The sequence below is a fragment of the Anolis sagrei genome, chromosome 9, assembly GCF_037176765.1.
Source record: "Anolis sagrei isolate rAnoSag1 chromosome 9, rAnoSag1.mat, whole genome shotgun sequence".
In the NCBI taxonomy this organism is placed as follows: Eukaryota; Metazoa; Chordata; class Lepidosauria; order Squamata; family Dactyloidae; genus Anolis; species Anolis sagrei.
The window spans coordinates 21,795,527-21,809,233 of record NC_090029.1 but is presented as its reverse complement, the minus strand read 5'-3'; the positions used below and the strand labels follow the sequence as shown (position 1 = coordinate 21,809,233).

The following is a 13,707-nucleotide window of genomic DNA, read 5'->3' as shown; positions in this document are numbered from 1 at the left end:
TTTATTTGATCAGATCCAATCAGAAATTATTGCAAATGTAACCTGTGAGGATAAGAAGGAAGATAAAATCAGAAAATTTAAAGAGAAATGGTTGCTATATTCGGAATGAATAAGAGGTGAAGCCAATGTAAATATTGTATGGAGATTGGAAAAGTTGAGCTCATGGATGGAGTTAAAGTTCTAATGGAAATTGTGGTATGGGTTTGGGGTGCGGGGAGGGGAGGGGACGGGAAAAACAAAAACAAACAGAACTAAGATAAAATAGATTAAGAAGTGGATAATGTAGACTGGATGAAGTGTGAGAAAATGGAAGAGGGTGGAGAAATGTGGTTATAAATGACAGGTTTGTATTAAATGTACAAAATCTACTCACAAAGTGAAATATTATATATATGTAATGTATGCTGTGCTTTTTTTCTTCTTCTACACAGGCTGTGGCGTCATTGTCCATAAAAGCTGCAAAGAGAGTTTAGCTGCTTGTGCCAAGGTCAAAATGAAGGTAAATATTTTCCTGTTTTCCTTTGAATATCGTTTTCTCAAAACACAATTTTGAGATAGGTGTCCACTTGTGTATGTGCGTATAGTATATGTATGTGTGTATACACATACATATTTAATCTTCCAGTAATCACTTCAAATACAAAGAAATTTATCCTACCTGATCTTTCTTTCAGCTCCAGAAAGGAGGCCTTCAGGCACATGATACTTCCTCGTTGCCCACAGTCATTATGAGAAGTAAGAGTGAGTAGCCTTTTTTTCTTTCTCCCCCATCTTTGAGCAGCTTCTCACAGTCTGGTAATTTTATTATTCACCAGTGTACTTTTATGTTATGGTGTCTTGGTGGTCTAAGCTGATGAGCAAGTAGTGCTTTGCTTTGGATAAGTGTACAATTCTGCAATAGGAACATCTGCCTTTGATTTTGACAGAACTCTTGAGCAGGTGATTTGTTACAGATCTAAAGACATTTGTTTATTTATTTACCACATTTATACCCCAACTTTCTCATTCTGGAGGGGACTCAGAGCAGCCTTACAACAGGCAACAATGCGATGCCGCAGAAGTACATTCAACAAAATAAACAAATATATTCAAATCCACAATGTTAAAACATCAACATTAAAACCAATAATCAAAACCATGTAGTCCAAAATCATAATCCAGAGCCGTTTCTTTTGTCATTGTCCTATTTTGTATTCACTTATTTCACTGATTGCATGTTACTAACCAAAAACTTGGTCCCATAGCCATGCTTTTAGTTTTTCCTTTAAAAAAAATATTTTTATTATTTTATCATAGTTCAATACATTTGTTATACATTGTTTTACAGCAGATGCATATTATTCAATACAATTTAGTTTTTTCCTAAAGGTCAGGAGGGAAGGAGCTGATCTAATTATGCTGGGAGTTCCATAGACGAGTGGCCACCACTGAAAAGGCCCTGTCTCTCATACCTACCAACCACACCTGCAAAGTGTGGTTGGGATCGAGAACAGGGCCTCCTCAGACGCTCTTCACTTCTGAGGTAGATTATAGAGGGAGATACATTCAGATAGTTATGCTGGGCCAGAATCGTCTAGGGCTTTATAGGCTAAAGCCAGCACTTTGAATTGTGCTCAGTAGCAGACTGTCAGCCAGTGAAGCTGACATAACAGGGGAGCTGTGTGTTCCCTGTACACTGCTCCAGTGAGGAATCTGTGTGCCGCCAGTTGAACCACTTGAAGCTTCTGAACAGTCTTCAAAGGCAACCCCATGTAGAGCATGTTGCAGTAGTCTATTCCCATGAGAAGAGCAAACCATAGAAAACAGAGCTGACTTGGTTCCTCACAACAGCCACTGACACAGTGCAGAAACCAGATTTTTCCTGAAGCCAGTTTTATATTCATTTGTATTGCTTTGCGTATAAATAACTTATCAGGTGCTCATAAAAGAGCTGGGTATGGTTGATCTTGTGGTGATCAGAAATGCCCATGCTCTTGATTAATTCTGCATATTTTATTTAGCATAGGATTTCCCAGATATATTTAGAACTGATGGTTGAACTCTTAAAATTCCAAAAAAAAAAGCCCTTGTCAGCCAATATTTACATCAAGAGATGGCTCAAACCAATCAAAATACTTTCTTTATTCTGCTTCTATTTGAGCATATAAACATTCTGGTTGTAGTGGTTTCTGAAAAGCATCTCCCTAAGCTTGGTCCTTAATCGTGCTTGTTGTTCCTTTTGCAGCCTCACAGCCAAAGGAGAGACCTCGATCTGCCATACTGGCTCCAGACGAAAGCAATGTGACCTCCTTGTTCAGTAATAGGCGATCCCAGCAGAATCTGGCCCTTTCTAAAAGCGTCTCCATTCAAAACATTGCTGGGTAAGATTCATTCTCTTTTGGATGGACATTTGGCACAAATACATACATGGCGAGAGGAGGTAGATTTGGAGTTAACTGCTCCAAAAAAGAGCATGTGAAAGACATGCTCTTGGCTTTTCTTGTTAAATATGGGAAAATAAATAATAAAGGCTGTAACTTATAGACTTACTTACTTAGGTGATCCCTCGTTGGACGAGTAGGATAGTCTTCCAGGATCAGTATTCTTGTGGATCCGGAGGTGACTGTGGAGCCCTATTCTTGATCTGCATCTTCTCCCACAGGGAGGGCATTGGTTTCCAGGTGGAAGGCGGTCTCGGTCAGGGTGGCTTCACGCACCTTCCTCTTGGCACGTTTCTCTCTTTCACCTTCCATTTGTGCCTCTTCAAATTCTGCAGCACTGCTGGTCACAGCTGACCTCCAGCTAGAGTGCTCAAGGGCCAGGGCTTCCCAGTTCTCAGTGTCTATGCCAGAGTTTTTAAGGTTGGCTTTGAACCCATCTTTCAATCTCTTTTTCTGTTCACCAACATTCTGTTTTCCGTTCTTGAGTTTGGAATAGTGCAGCTGCTTTGGGAGACGATGGTCAGGCATCCGGACAATGTGGCCGGTCCAGCGGAGTTGATGGCAGAGGGCCATTGCTTCAATGCTGGTGATCTTTGCTTCTTCCAGCACGCTGACGCTTGTCCGCTTGTCTTCCCAAGAGATTTGCAGGATTTTCCGGAGGCAGCACTGATGTCCAATGCAAGTTCCGTGGGCCAAATTTGGTCCGGTGTGCCATTTTATGTGGCCCTCAAGCTGGTGGACTATAACTCCTGTATTCCTCATAGAGCTGATGGGAATTGAGACACAGTAACTTCTGGAAGGCTGCAATGTGTTCCCTTTAGTCAGGATAGTGGAATTCGGACTTGGAAACAAAGCTTTCGGATATGACGTCTGACTTAAAATGTCCTTTTACCTTTTCCCCAAACTCAGAGCCACAAGTGTTGTTGGGTGATACTTCCTATTATCCCTACTCTGCATGGTGAATAATGAAAAGTGATAGTTGTTGTTGTTCAGTAATATCTGGGAATCCAAATCCAAATTTACCAACTACTGGGTAAAACAAAACGATAGTTGATCTTCTGTATCAACAGCCATTTGAAGGCAATTGCAAGCTTGATGTGACTCCCCATGAAAATGAGTTTTTTTCACCCAAGTTAGACAATCCAATATTCAAACTCTCTGTCTCCCACTATGAACCAATTGGAAATTTCAAACTGTTGCTCATGGTGGGAAGCAGGGTAGAAGAGACAGGCTGCTGCCAGATTCACTGCTACAAAGTACACCCTTCTTACACTTCCCAGAGCCCATTCTCTATTTATTTTTTTCGTCGTGTCAAGAGTGACTTGAGAAAGTGCAAGTCGCTTCTGGTGTGAGAGAATTGGCTGTCTGCGAGGACGTTGCCCAGGGGACACCCGGATGATTTGATGTTTTTATCATCCTTGTGGGAGGCTTCTCTCGTGTCCCCGCATGAGGAGCTGGAGCTGATAGAGGGAGCTCATCCACCTCTCTAATAAACTTGTTATTCTGGCACAAAATTTGGAATAACCTGCTCTCTGCCTTTGTTCCTACAGAGTTGGAAGTGACGAAAGCATTCTCCACACATGGAAATTCCTCTCTCAATCAACAGACTCCTTGAATAAAATCAGCCGGGTAAATGAGTCCACAGAGTCATTAACAGATGAAGGTAAATTACTCAAGTGATATGCATTGGGTTTTGATAAACGACAGGGTTGAATGTTTCCACTCCGAAAAAAATTCTTGTGTGTAAATACTAATGTTTAAAGAGAGCCCTCTTCCTGATATTCTAGCTTTCTACAAGCAGGGTTTAAAAATAAATAAAGAACTCAAGGTGGCTTTGCAATACTAGAAGAGCAAAAACAAGTGACATCCCTACCTGTCATCCAAATTGCAGTACAGCAGATCCTTGTGATTCGTGCAATGACTTTAGATGTCTAGTATTTCCTGTGACAAGGAAGCATTCTGTCAGACTTCAGGAGGAGATCACTTGATGGAATGCCTTTTGTTTTATATACATTATGAATATAGAAAACAAAATTCAAGAGGGAGAAACTTGTTCTCTGACACATTAGTTTTCAGTGTTTTGTCTCATTATCCCATACATCCAAGACAATCTGAAATTGTTCATTGTGACCTCTGTGCCTCACAACAAATGGGTTTTATGCTTTTTGCAACTCCTTCTTTAAGACCTTCCACCTTTGTTGGTTGTGTTTTTCCTTTAGCCCAGGTATGGGCAAACCCGGATGCGGCCCCTTGGGTTCTTTTCTCAGGCCCTCCTCTGTCTTACCATCCTTTCATTCCCTTTTCCTTCCCCTTCCCCTTCCCCTTTTCCTTCCCCTTCCCCCTTTCCTCCCCTTCCTTCCTTCTCTCTTTCCTTCCTCCTTCTCTCCCTCTCTCCTTCCTTTCCTTCCTTCTCTCTTTCTCCCTCTCTCCTGCCCCTCCCTCCTTCTTTCCCTTCCACCCTTTTGTCCTTCCTTCTCCCTTTCTTCCCTCCTTCCCCCTCTTCCTTCCTTCCTTCCTTCCTTCCTCCCCTTTTGCCTTTCCTTCCTTCCTCCCTCACTTCCTCCCTCCATTCCCTTCCACCCTTCCTTCCACTTCTGTTCCTCACTCCCTTCTCTTTTTCCTTCCTCCTTTCCTCCTGGGGATGTTTAGCTGGGGGAAGAGAAGCTAGTGAGGGAATGTGAGAACCATTAAGTGGGCCCCATTGAGGAAGAAGGGGAAGGAAACTGACTTTTTGCAGCTCTAAAGACCAGGGTAAAGGGAGCAATGGTTTCAAATGACAGGGAAAGAGTTTTGACTGAAAAGATTAGGAAGAACTTCCTGGAGCGTGGCATAGGCTGCCTCGGAGTGTGGTAGAGTCTCCTTCTCTGAACGCTTTTCCGCAGAGTCTGTCTATTGGGAGTGCTTTGATTGTGCCTCCCTGAATGGCAGGGGGTTGGACTGGATGACCCTTGGGGACCCATTCCAGCTCTAGGATTCTAGGATTATATATCAGGATTAGGCAATACGGGGTCTAATGGATACACTTTTTCTCTTCTATTCACCATCTCATCCTGACAAAGGCCAACCCTTTGGGGATCCAAATGTTTCCAGTCTTTCCTTCATTTTCTATCTCTGAAAGAGAAGAGGAAGGGGAGGAAAGGGCAGGGAGAGCGCTTAGCGAGAACCCCCTTCCTCCCACCCGCCCACCCTGCTCTGGCCCACCAAGCAGCCCCCAAACTGGAAAGCTTGCCCATGCCTGCTTAGCTGGTCTAGCCATGGGTTTCATTCAATTATTTCCTGATTTTGTTTAAACCAGCGTTTAACTGAAATCCAACATCCGTGTTTGACTGTACTTTTTGCCCTATCTATTATTGCAAATTCTAACATTACATAGTCACTTCCCCCTAAATTGCTGCTTTGATTCAAATGACCAGCTCCTCCCTATGGGTTAGGAGCAAGCCCAGGCCTCCTGATCCCCCTTTTCCTTCCTGTACTTTGTGAAATAAGACATTGTCTGCAAGGCACTTCAGGAATTTGTTGCAGAACCTGTGCTTAGCACAGTTAATATCCCTGTAGATAAGCGAGTAATTGAAGTCACCCATAACTATGAGTTTTCTGAGATTGGATTCTGAAAAGCATCTTCCCCTAGCTCTTTGTTGCTTGCCTCTAATGAAGTCCAACCCTGTTGTTGCAGTTGCCTTTTTCTCTATTTATTTTTACCAGAATCCTCTCAACTGGCCCACTCTGATCATTCTCATGATTTTCTGTCTATGACATATAATGCTTTGTTTGTACACTTTTTTGTATTATGCTGTAATGCATGATATATAATAATACTAATGAATGCTCATTTTTTCTGGTAATAGCCTAGGGTATGCAAAACAGTGTCAGCTGAAATTACAACGAACAGGTGGTCATATTTTGGCTGCTGGAGCCAATCCATTTCCAGTCAAAGTGCTGCTTTATGTTTTTTATCCGAAAGCCTGGTCCCAACCCAAGATTTTAATTTCTTCCTCAACGCCAGAAGGGATGGGGTCTATCGTATTTAATTTGGAATCTCATTCCACAGGCGGGGGGCTACAGCCGAGAAGGCCCTGTCTCTTGTCCCCGCCAGCCGTGTTTGTGATGTTGGCAGGAGCGAGAGCAGGGCCTCCCCGGATGATCTTAAGTTATGAGGTGGGACATAGAGGCAGATGCGTTCGGACAAGTATGCTGTGCCAGAACCGTATATCTAAACCATCTTCTCCCTTTTCTAGGTGCAGATATGAATGAAGGTCAGCTCATGGGAGATTTTGAGTCTGACTCAAAGCAGCTGGAAGCGCAGTCTTGGAGTCAAGTAGTAGACAGCAAATTCCTCCATCAGCAAAAGGGGAATGTGGTGAAGAGGCAAGATGTCATATATGGTGAGCCTTGTGCTAGAAGTAAAACCCAGTCAATTTAAATGCTGCAACCAGAGGGAAAAAAATTCTGTGGCATTATATACTTCAGCTCTCTCTCACTTGGCATATTTCTCAATTTTTTAATCACAGGAAAGGCAAAGAAAATGTTACTGAATTGCTTTTCACATTGCTGAATATCTCATTCGGAACCTACTCTGCTTTGTATGATTTTACAAAGAATTATTCAAAATTGTTTTGTAGTTAAACAGATCTTGCTAGTGCTCTGCTGTTTGTTTATTACACTAGTATGTTTCCTTCTTTGCTCTTGATTTATGCTGTCTTGTTTTATTTAATGGTTTATTTTCCTTTTCTAATGCCTGGAAGCTGCATTATTTTAATTTATTTCTGATGAGGCAAGTTGTAATGAGTAAGATATATGTATATGCTTGGCTTCATTTTCTCAACTGAAGCCAAGCTGCGTGCAAAGTGGAATGTTCAGACCAGTGCCATGTTTGTCTTTGCTTTGATGGGTTTGAGGCTGGTTGCATGCACCTTGCATTTATTTACCCTTCTCTATTCCTTGTCTGCAGAACTGATGCAGACAGAGATGCACCATGTTCGTACCTTGAAAATTATGAGTGACGTCTATAGCAGAGGAATGGTGAAGGACCTGCAGTATGAGCCGCACATGGTGGAGAAAATCTTCCCTTGCCTAGATGACTTAATAAACATCCACAGCCAGTTCTTTCAGCGGATTTTAGAGAGGAAAAAGGAATCTCTGTCAGACAGAAGTGACGTGAACTTTGTAATCAAAAGGATAGGGGACATCCTAGTGAACCAGGTAAACAGCAGGAAGGATCTGTGTGGGTTAATCTAGATGGCATTTACTAAACAAAATACAGGCAGTTCCCAAGTTATAAACAAGATACATTCTTGTATCTTCTTCTATCTTCAAATTCTTAATATGAATGTGTATGTCAATCAGAACAAATACATTTTAATTAATTCCAGCTGTATAGAAGTCAGGAAATATGTAGAAATCTCAAAAGTCTTTTGCAAAGACATAAAACTAGTGCAACAGCCCAACAGTTCATCTTCCAGCACAGGATTCCAGAACTGTGTTGATGGAGCCTCTGACTGTTAGGAGGTTGCCTTCCTTGCTCTCAGGCCATTGGGAGTATCTTAATGTTCTCCATCTTGCAGTTTTCTGGGGAGAATGCCGAGCGAATGAAGAAAACCTATGGCAAGTTCTGTGGGCATCACAACGAGGCAGTGAATTATTTTAAAGACTTGCTATCCAAGGACAAACGGTTCCAAGCATTCATCAAGGTAAGCAGAAGGTGGTGGGGCATTTTTCAGAAGGTGTGTCTACACCAGGTATGGAGAAACCCAGACCCTTTGGGGTCTTTTCTCAGGCTCTCCTCTCTTTCACAATTTTATCTTCCTTCCTTCTCTCTTTCCTTCCTTTTTCCCTCCCTTCCTTTCCTTCTTCCCTCTCTCTTTCTCCATCCTTCGTTCCCTTCCACCCTTTCATCCTTCCTTCCCTATTTCCTCCTTCCCTCTCTCCTCCTTTCCTTCCTTCCCTTTTATGTTTTCTTCCTTCTCTCTTTCCTCCCTCCTTTCCTTCCCTCCCTCTTTCTCCCTCCCTCCATTCCCTTCCACACTTTCATCCTTCCTTCTTTCTCTCTTCCTACTTCCTTTTCTTCCATTCTTCCTTCTTTCCTCTCTTTCCTTCCTCCTTCCCTTCCTTCCATCTTTCCCTTTCACCCTTTCGTCCTTCACTTCCTTCCTTCTCTTTTGTCTTTCCTACCTTCTCTCCTTACCTTCCTCCCTCCCTTCCATCCATCCATCCTTCCTTCTCTTCCACCCTTTCATCCTTCCTTCCCTCTTTCCTCCCACTTTCCCCCTCTCCCTCTTTTTCCTCCCATCCTTTCCTTCCTCTCCTTCCTTCCATCCATCCATCCATCAGTGAGCAGCCAGTCCTCTTAGCAGGGAATGCTATCATGCGGCCCCCAAGTTAGAAAGTTTATCCATGCCTGCTCAACACTGTAGAGTTCATGTCATTTAAAGGGTGTTCCTCAGAATCATAGGTGCACATATATATATAATGTTTTCTATTGGTACTGAAATTGTCATACAATCAATGCTGCCTTAACATATAACAAATGCAATATATACTGTAAATAGGGATAATGTATTGTGGGAGGAATAAATTAAAGGCATCATTGGGTCACCGAACTGAAAAGATGACTGTTATTGTTTCTCTAACTACCTGTTCACTTTGAGCTTTAGAAACTTGATTTGGGACAGGGAATAATATGCCAGAAACTGGACTTTCAAGCATAGATTCAGCTTGTAGAACCCAGAAGTTACCCAGTTATTATATGTGGGTCCTGTAATGAGATGTAACCGGATTATAATTTCCATCTTCTCGGGCTGCTGGGTGTTGATTGCAGGGACATCTGCAGAATGACATGCTCCCTATCCCTATCCTGGAGAAAACAGATTGTTAATTGCTTGTGATCATTTGCAAAAAAAATATATCAATTTCCCATAAATTGAAGCATGGGAATAGTTTGAGTGAGGGCTATCTGTGTCCGCCATGCTGTTTTTCTTTCTACTAAGCATGTTCTTACTTCTCTAGAAAAAGATGAGCAGCTCTGTCGTGAGGCGCCTGGGGATTCCTGAGTGCATCTTGCTAGTGACGCAGAGAATCACGAAATACCCAGTCCTATTACAGAGAATACTGCAGCACACAAAAGGTAGATCCTTCTCTGAGTATTGGTCTAATGAGTCTTCCTCCCATTTCAGAAGAGGATCTATGGATGTGACTTTATTAATCTGGGATAAGAGATCTGCCTCGTGGAAATGCTTGAATGTCCTTTTGTTTTTCAGCATGGTGGGTGGATGGCAAATCTAAACCTCGACAATAGTATCATTCATTGTGCCTGGAAACTAAAGTTTCACTGAAGCACTCTTTACATTGATATTCTCAGTGTATCGTTTCTATATTTGAATGTGTTTGTTTTGATTGTATAAGTTAGGTTTGTATGAGAGTGCCAGTACATAGGCACATAGAAATGGCCTTTGGACATCACAGTAATTGATGGGCAGAGGCAAATTTAATACAGAATGGAGCCACTTGGGTTTCCAAGTTTGTATAGCTTATTCTGTCTCGCAGTGGTTGCCAAGCTTTGGGACTCCAGGTGTTTTGGACTTCAGCTCCTACAGTTCCTAACAGCTAGAAAGCTGGCTGGGATTCCTGGGAATTGGAAATCCAAAATACCTGAAGGCCCAAAGACAAGAAATCATTGTAACCCACTGCTTGCATAGACCCACATGTCTACAACTAGTAGAAGAGGAAACAATGACCAAAGAAGTAAGAGCTATCCATAATTATCAGAGAGTGGCATAATGCTGCAAGTCATCTTAATTTTGGGCACTTCTGAAACACATAGCAGGTTTGCAGCTTGGGTGTGATCCTGGACTCATCGCTGAGCCTGGAACCCCAGGTCTCAGCGGTGACTGGGAGAGCATATGCACAATTAAAACTTGTGCGCCAGCTGCACCCGTACCTTGGGAAGTCTGGCTTGGCCACAGTAGTCCACGCTCTGGTTACATCCCGTATAGACTACTGCAACACTCTCTACGTGGGGTTGCCTTTGAAGACTGTTCGGAAGCTTTAAATGGTCCAACGGCTGGTGGCCAGGTTGTTAACAGAAGCGGCGCTCAGGGAGCACACAACTCCTCTGTTGTGCCAGCTCCACTGGCTGCCAGTCTGCTACCGGGCACAATACAAAGTGCTGGCTTTAGCCTATAAAGTCCTAAATGGTCCTGGCCCTGCTTATCTGTTCGAATGTATCTCTCCTTATGAACCATCTAGGAATTTAAGATCCTCTGGGGAGGCCCTGCTCTTGGTCCCTCCTTCTTCACAGGTTTGGTTGGTGGGGACGAGAGACAGGGCCTTCTCAGCGGTGGCCCCTCGGCTATGGAATGCGCTCCCTAGGGACATTAGATCGGCCCCCACCCTCTTAACATTTAGTAAAAAAAGTCAAAACCTGGCCTTTTGAACATGCTTTCTGTAATGCAATGTAGCAGACAAACCCCGATCTCGGAATGACTAGACAATGAGATTGGATAATAATTTTGGTAATGAGATGCGGAGGATCTATGTTTTTATCGGTATTATTACTTAGTTAATTTTATTTCTGTTAAATTCTTTTTATTGTTTTTATATTATTGTGGACATCAAATTGTGCCATTTTGTAAACCGCCCTGAGTCGTCCTCAGGCTGAGAATGGCGGTATAGAAATATAGTAAATAAATAAATAGCACCTTCGTGTTGTTTTTTTCATGTAATTCTTCCCTGGGTTGAGCTACTAGAGTTCAGTGCATCAGTGTGACAATGCATACATATTTTCATTGCTGTTCCCCATAGACCAGAGCTTTCCAAACATTTCATGTTGGTAACACATTTTCTAGACTTGCATCATTTTGTGACACAGTAATTTTCTGTACATGAGAGGTGCGAAAAAGAAGAACTAAAGAGTGTGTTTCGTTGTGTTTAAGAAAACGATATTGAACATCAGGATCTGGTGCTTTCACTCAACCTGGTAAAGGAGGTCATCACCGCTGTGGATAGCAAAGTCAGCAACTATGAGAAGAAGATGCGCCTCAATGAAATCTATACCCGAACAGACAGCAAGTCCATCATGAGAATGAAGAGCGGGCAGATGTTTGCCAGAGAGGACCTGAGACGCAGGAGGTTTGTTCGGGATGGACCAGTCTCTCTGAAAAATGCAGCTGGTCGATCGAAAGGTGAGGAAAATTGTCTCTCTGTATCCCTTCTCCTGCATTTTTGCTAAAGGAGAGCCTCTTGAACATGCCGCAGCCTTATCTTTTACACTTAGGCACCCCTTGAAATCGCAACCCCACTTATAGGCACTTATAGTTTGCTTAAAAAACAACTTTGAAAATTATTTCATTTGATTTATGCACAGCCCTTCTCTTAAATGGGACACAAAACAGTCTACAGGATAATTTCAAACATAATTTTTCAGTTGAACTGCTTTGTACAGAAGTGGAATTGTTTTGCAGCATGTTTTGATTGTGGTTTTTTTTCTTCCTTGCCAGAGGTTCTGGCTGTACTTCTCTCAGATGTCCTGATATTCCTTCAGGAAAAGGACCAGAAATACATATTTGCCTCTCTGGTAAGGTCCTTTTCTTACCCTTCATCGATATTAGTGGTATTAATTTAGTACAAAGGTGACATAATATTTTTAATTGCCTTTCTTCTCTCTTCTTCTCTCTGCCCAACAAAAGGATCAAAAATCCACTGTAATCTCATTGAAGAAACTGATTGTGCGTGAAGTGGCCCATGAGGAGAAAGGCTTGTTTCTGATCAGCATGGGAGGAAAAGACCCGGAAATGGTGGAAGTCCATGCCAGCTCCAAGGAGGAGCGCAACAGCTGGATTCTCACCATCCAAGACACAATAAACACTATGTAAGGAGCTACGTGGTATTTACATGAGATTAGCAATCAAAAAATTGAAACCAGATAGAAATATATGTGATTAGGCATGCAAAGAAATGCTTAAGATCCTTAAGATCCATTTTATTGATTTTAACTAGTGGGGTTTTGTGATATTATGTTGTTGTTATTGCTTTTGTGTTACTGTTTATGTAGTTGTTGTGTTTTGAGCACTTGCACTATTGAGTGCTTTGTGAGTTGCCCTGAGTCCCTCGGGAGATGGTGGTGTGACGATGTGTAAGTTTTATTCTTTAGTTATGTGTAGTTTGGACAGTGGTTTAGGGATGGTAAGTATGGGAGATTATATTTTGTTAGAGATGGTGGCTAGTGGCTTGAGCTGAGTTGCCATAGCAATGGGGGCGGAGCCAACTATCACTTCACGGCGCAGCTTTTTGAAAGTGGCAGTCTGTGGCCGGTGAGCTACAGGAAGGGACTGATTTTTCTAGTGGGAGAAACAGGGAATTAGTCAGTACGCCAGCGAGCTACTGAGTGAACTGAATCTTTTGGTGGAGATTCAGGGAATGTGTCTGTAGCCAGTGTGCTATAGGGAAAGGCTGAATCTCTTGGTGGAGATTCAGGGAATCAATTGGTGACCAAGTGGTTGCAGAGAAGGACCCGGTACAGGGGGTTGTTGATTCTGAATTAAGAATCAAGGTTTGGCTGGGTTTAAGCCTGTTGTGCCAGCTGTGAAACCTTATGAAGTGTTTGCCTGAGGTTACTCATGAAACCTTTCCAATGTATCCATCAAGATTTGTGCCTCTTTTGAAGAACAGTTATACATTGTTATACTCCTGTTAAAATAAACTTGTTACTGTTTTCCTCAAGTCTTGCCTGATAGTTTCTCCTAAGTTGAACAGCCTGCTATAGTAAAGTCAAGCCAAGAAAGTAAACACTACGCTATCAAATGAATAAAGCCTTCTGTAATTAACAGTCCCTTTATAAAATAGCTCCTAGGTTGATATTGATCATTGCCCGGCTTCCCTCACAGATTAGGTGGCAGTGGGTGTTTTACCACTCACACCTTCACATTTGGTGGCATTCGGTGGCATTAAAACGGTCATCGTTACAATTGGTGGCAGCAGTTTAACCACTCCTTTACAGTGGTAGGGTATAAGTAAAGAGTATAAGTAAAGATTGTTGTTTGTTGTTGCTGTTGTTGTTGTTGTTACTGTTTCTCACAAAGAGGGAAAGTGGCAACAAGCCTCATTAACATACTATTTTTTGTTTAGCAATCTGGGATACAGGGCTTACTACTTGGGGTCAGAAGTCTGTTACGAAGGGCACGCGAACCCTAAATGTGATAGTGTGCTTTTTTAGTTAAATCTTGTTGTTGTTGTTGTTGTTAATAGAGGCTACTTTTATTGATGTTAGATATCATCCATAAATAATCCTCCATAG

At 42.3% G+C, this 13,707-nt stretch overlaps 1 protein-coding gene across 10 annotated transcripts in view; it reads left to right on the top strand.

Annotated features, from left to right (window-relative positions):
* AKAP13 (A-kinase anchoring protein 13) overlaps window positions 1–13,707 on the top strand; it is a 290,558-nt gene that overhangs the window by 262,277 nt on the left and 14,574 nt on the right. For all 10 annotated transcript variants that reach the window (XM_067471354.1, XM_067471352.1, XM_067471349.1 and 7 more), the window contains 11 exons: window positions 432–499; window positions 675–741; window positions 2,225–2,360; window positions 3,971–4,083; window positions 6,656–6,802; window positions 7,369–7,619; window positions 7,982–8,107; window positions 9,423–9,540; window positions 11,348–11,596; window positions 11,912–11,988; window positions 12,101–12,282. In XM_067471354.1, the coding sequence (XP_067327455.1) occupies window positions 432–499; window positions 675–741; window positions 2,225–2,360; window positions 3,971–4,083; window positions 6,656–6,802; window positions 7,369–7,619; window positions 7,982–8,107; window positions 9,423–9,540; window positions 11,348–11,596; window positions 11,912–11,988; window positions 12,101–12,282 (1,534 nt within the window). The remainder of the gene's footprint in view (window positions 1–431; window positions 500–674; window positions 742–2,224; window positions 2,361–3,970; window positions 4,084–6,655; window positions 6,803–7,368; window positions 7,620–7,981; window positions 8,108–9,422; window positions 9,541–11,347; window positions 11,597–11,911; window positions 11,989–12,100; window positions 12,283–13,707) is intronic.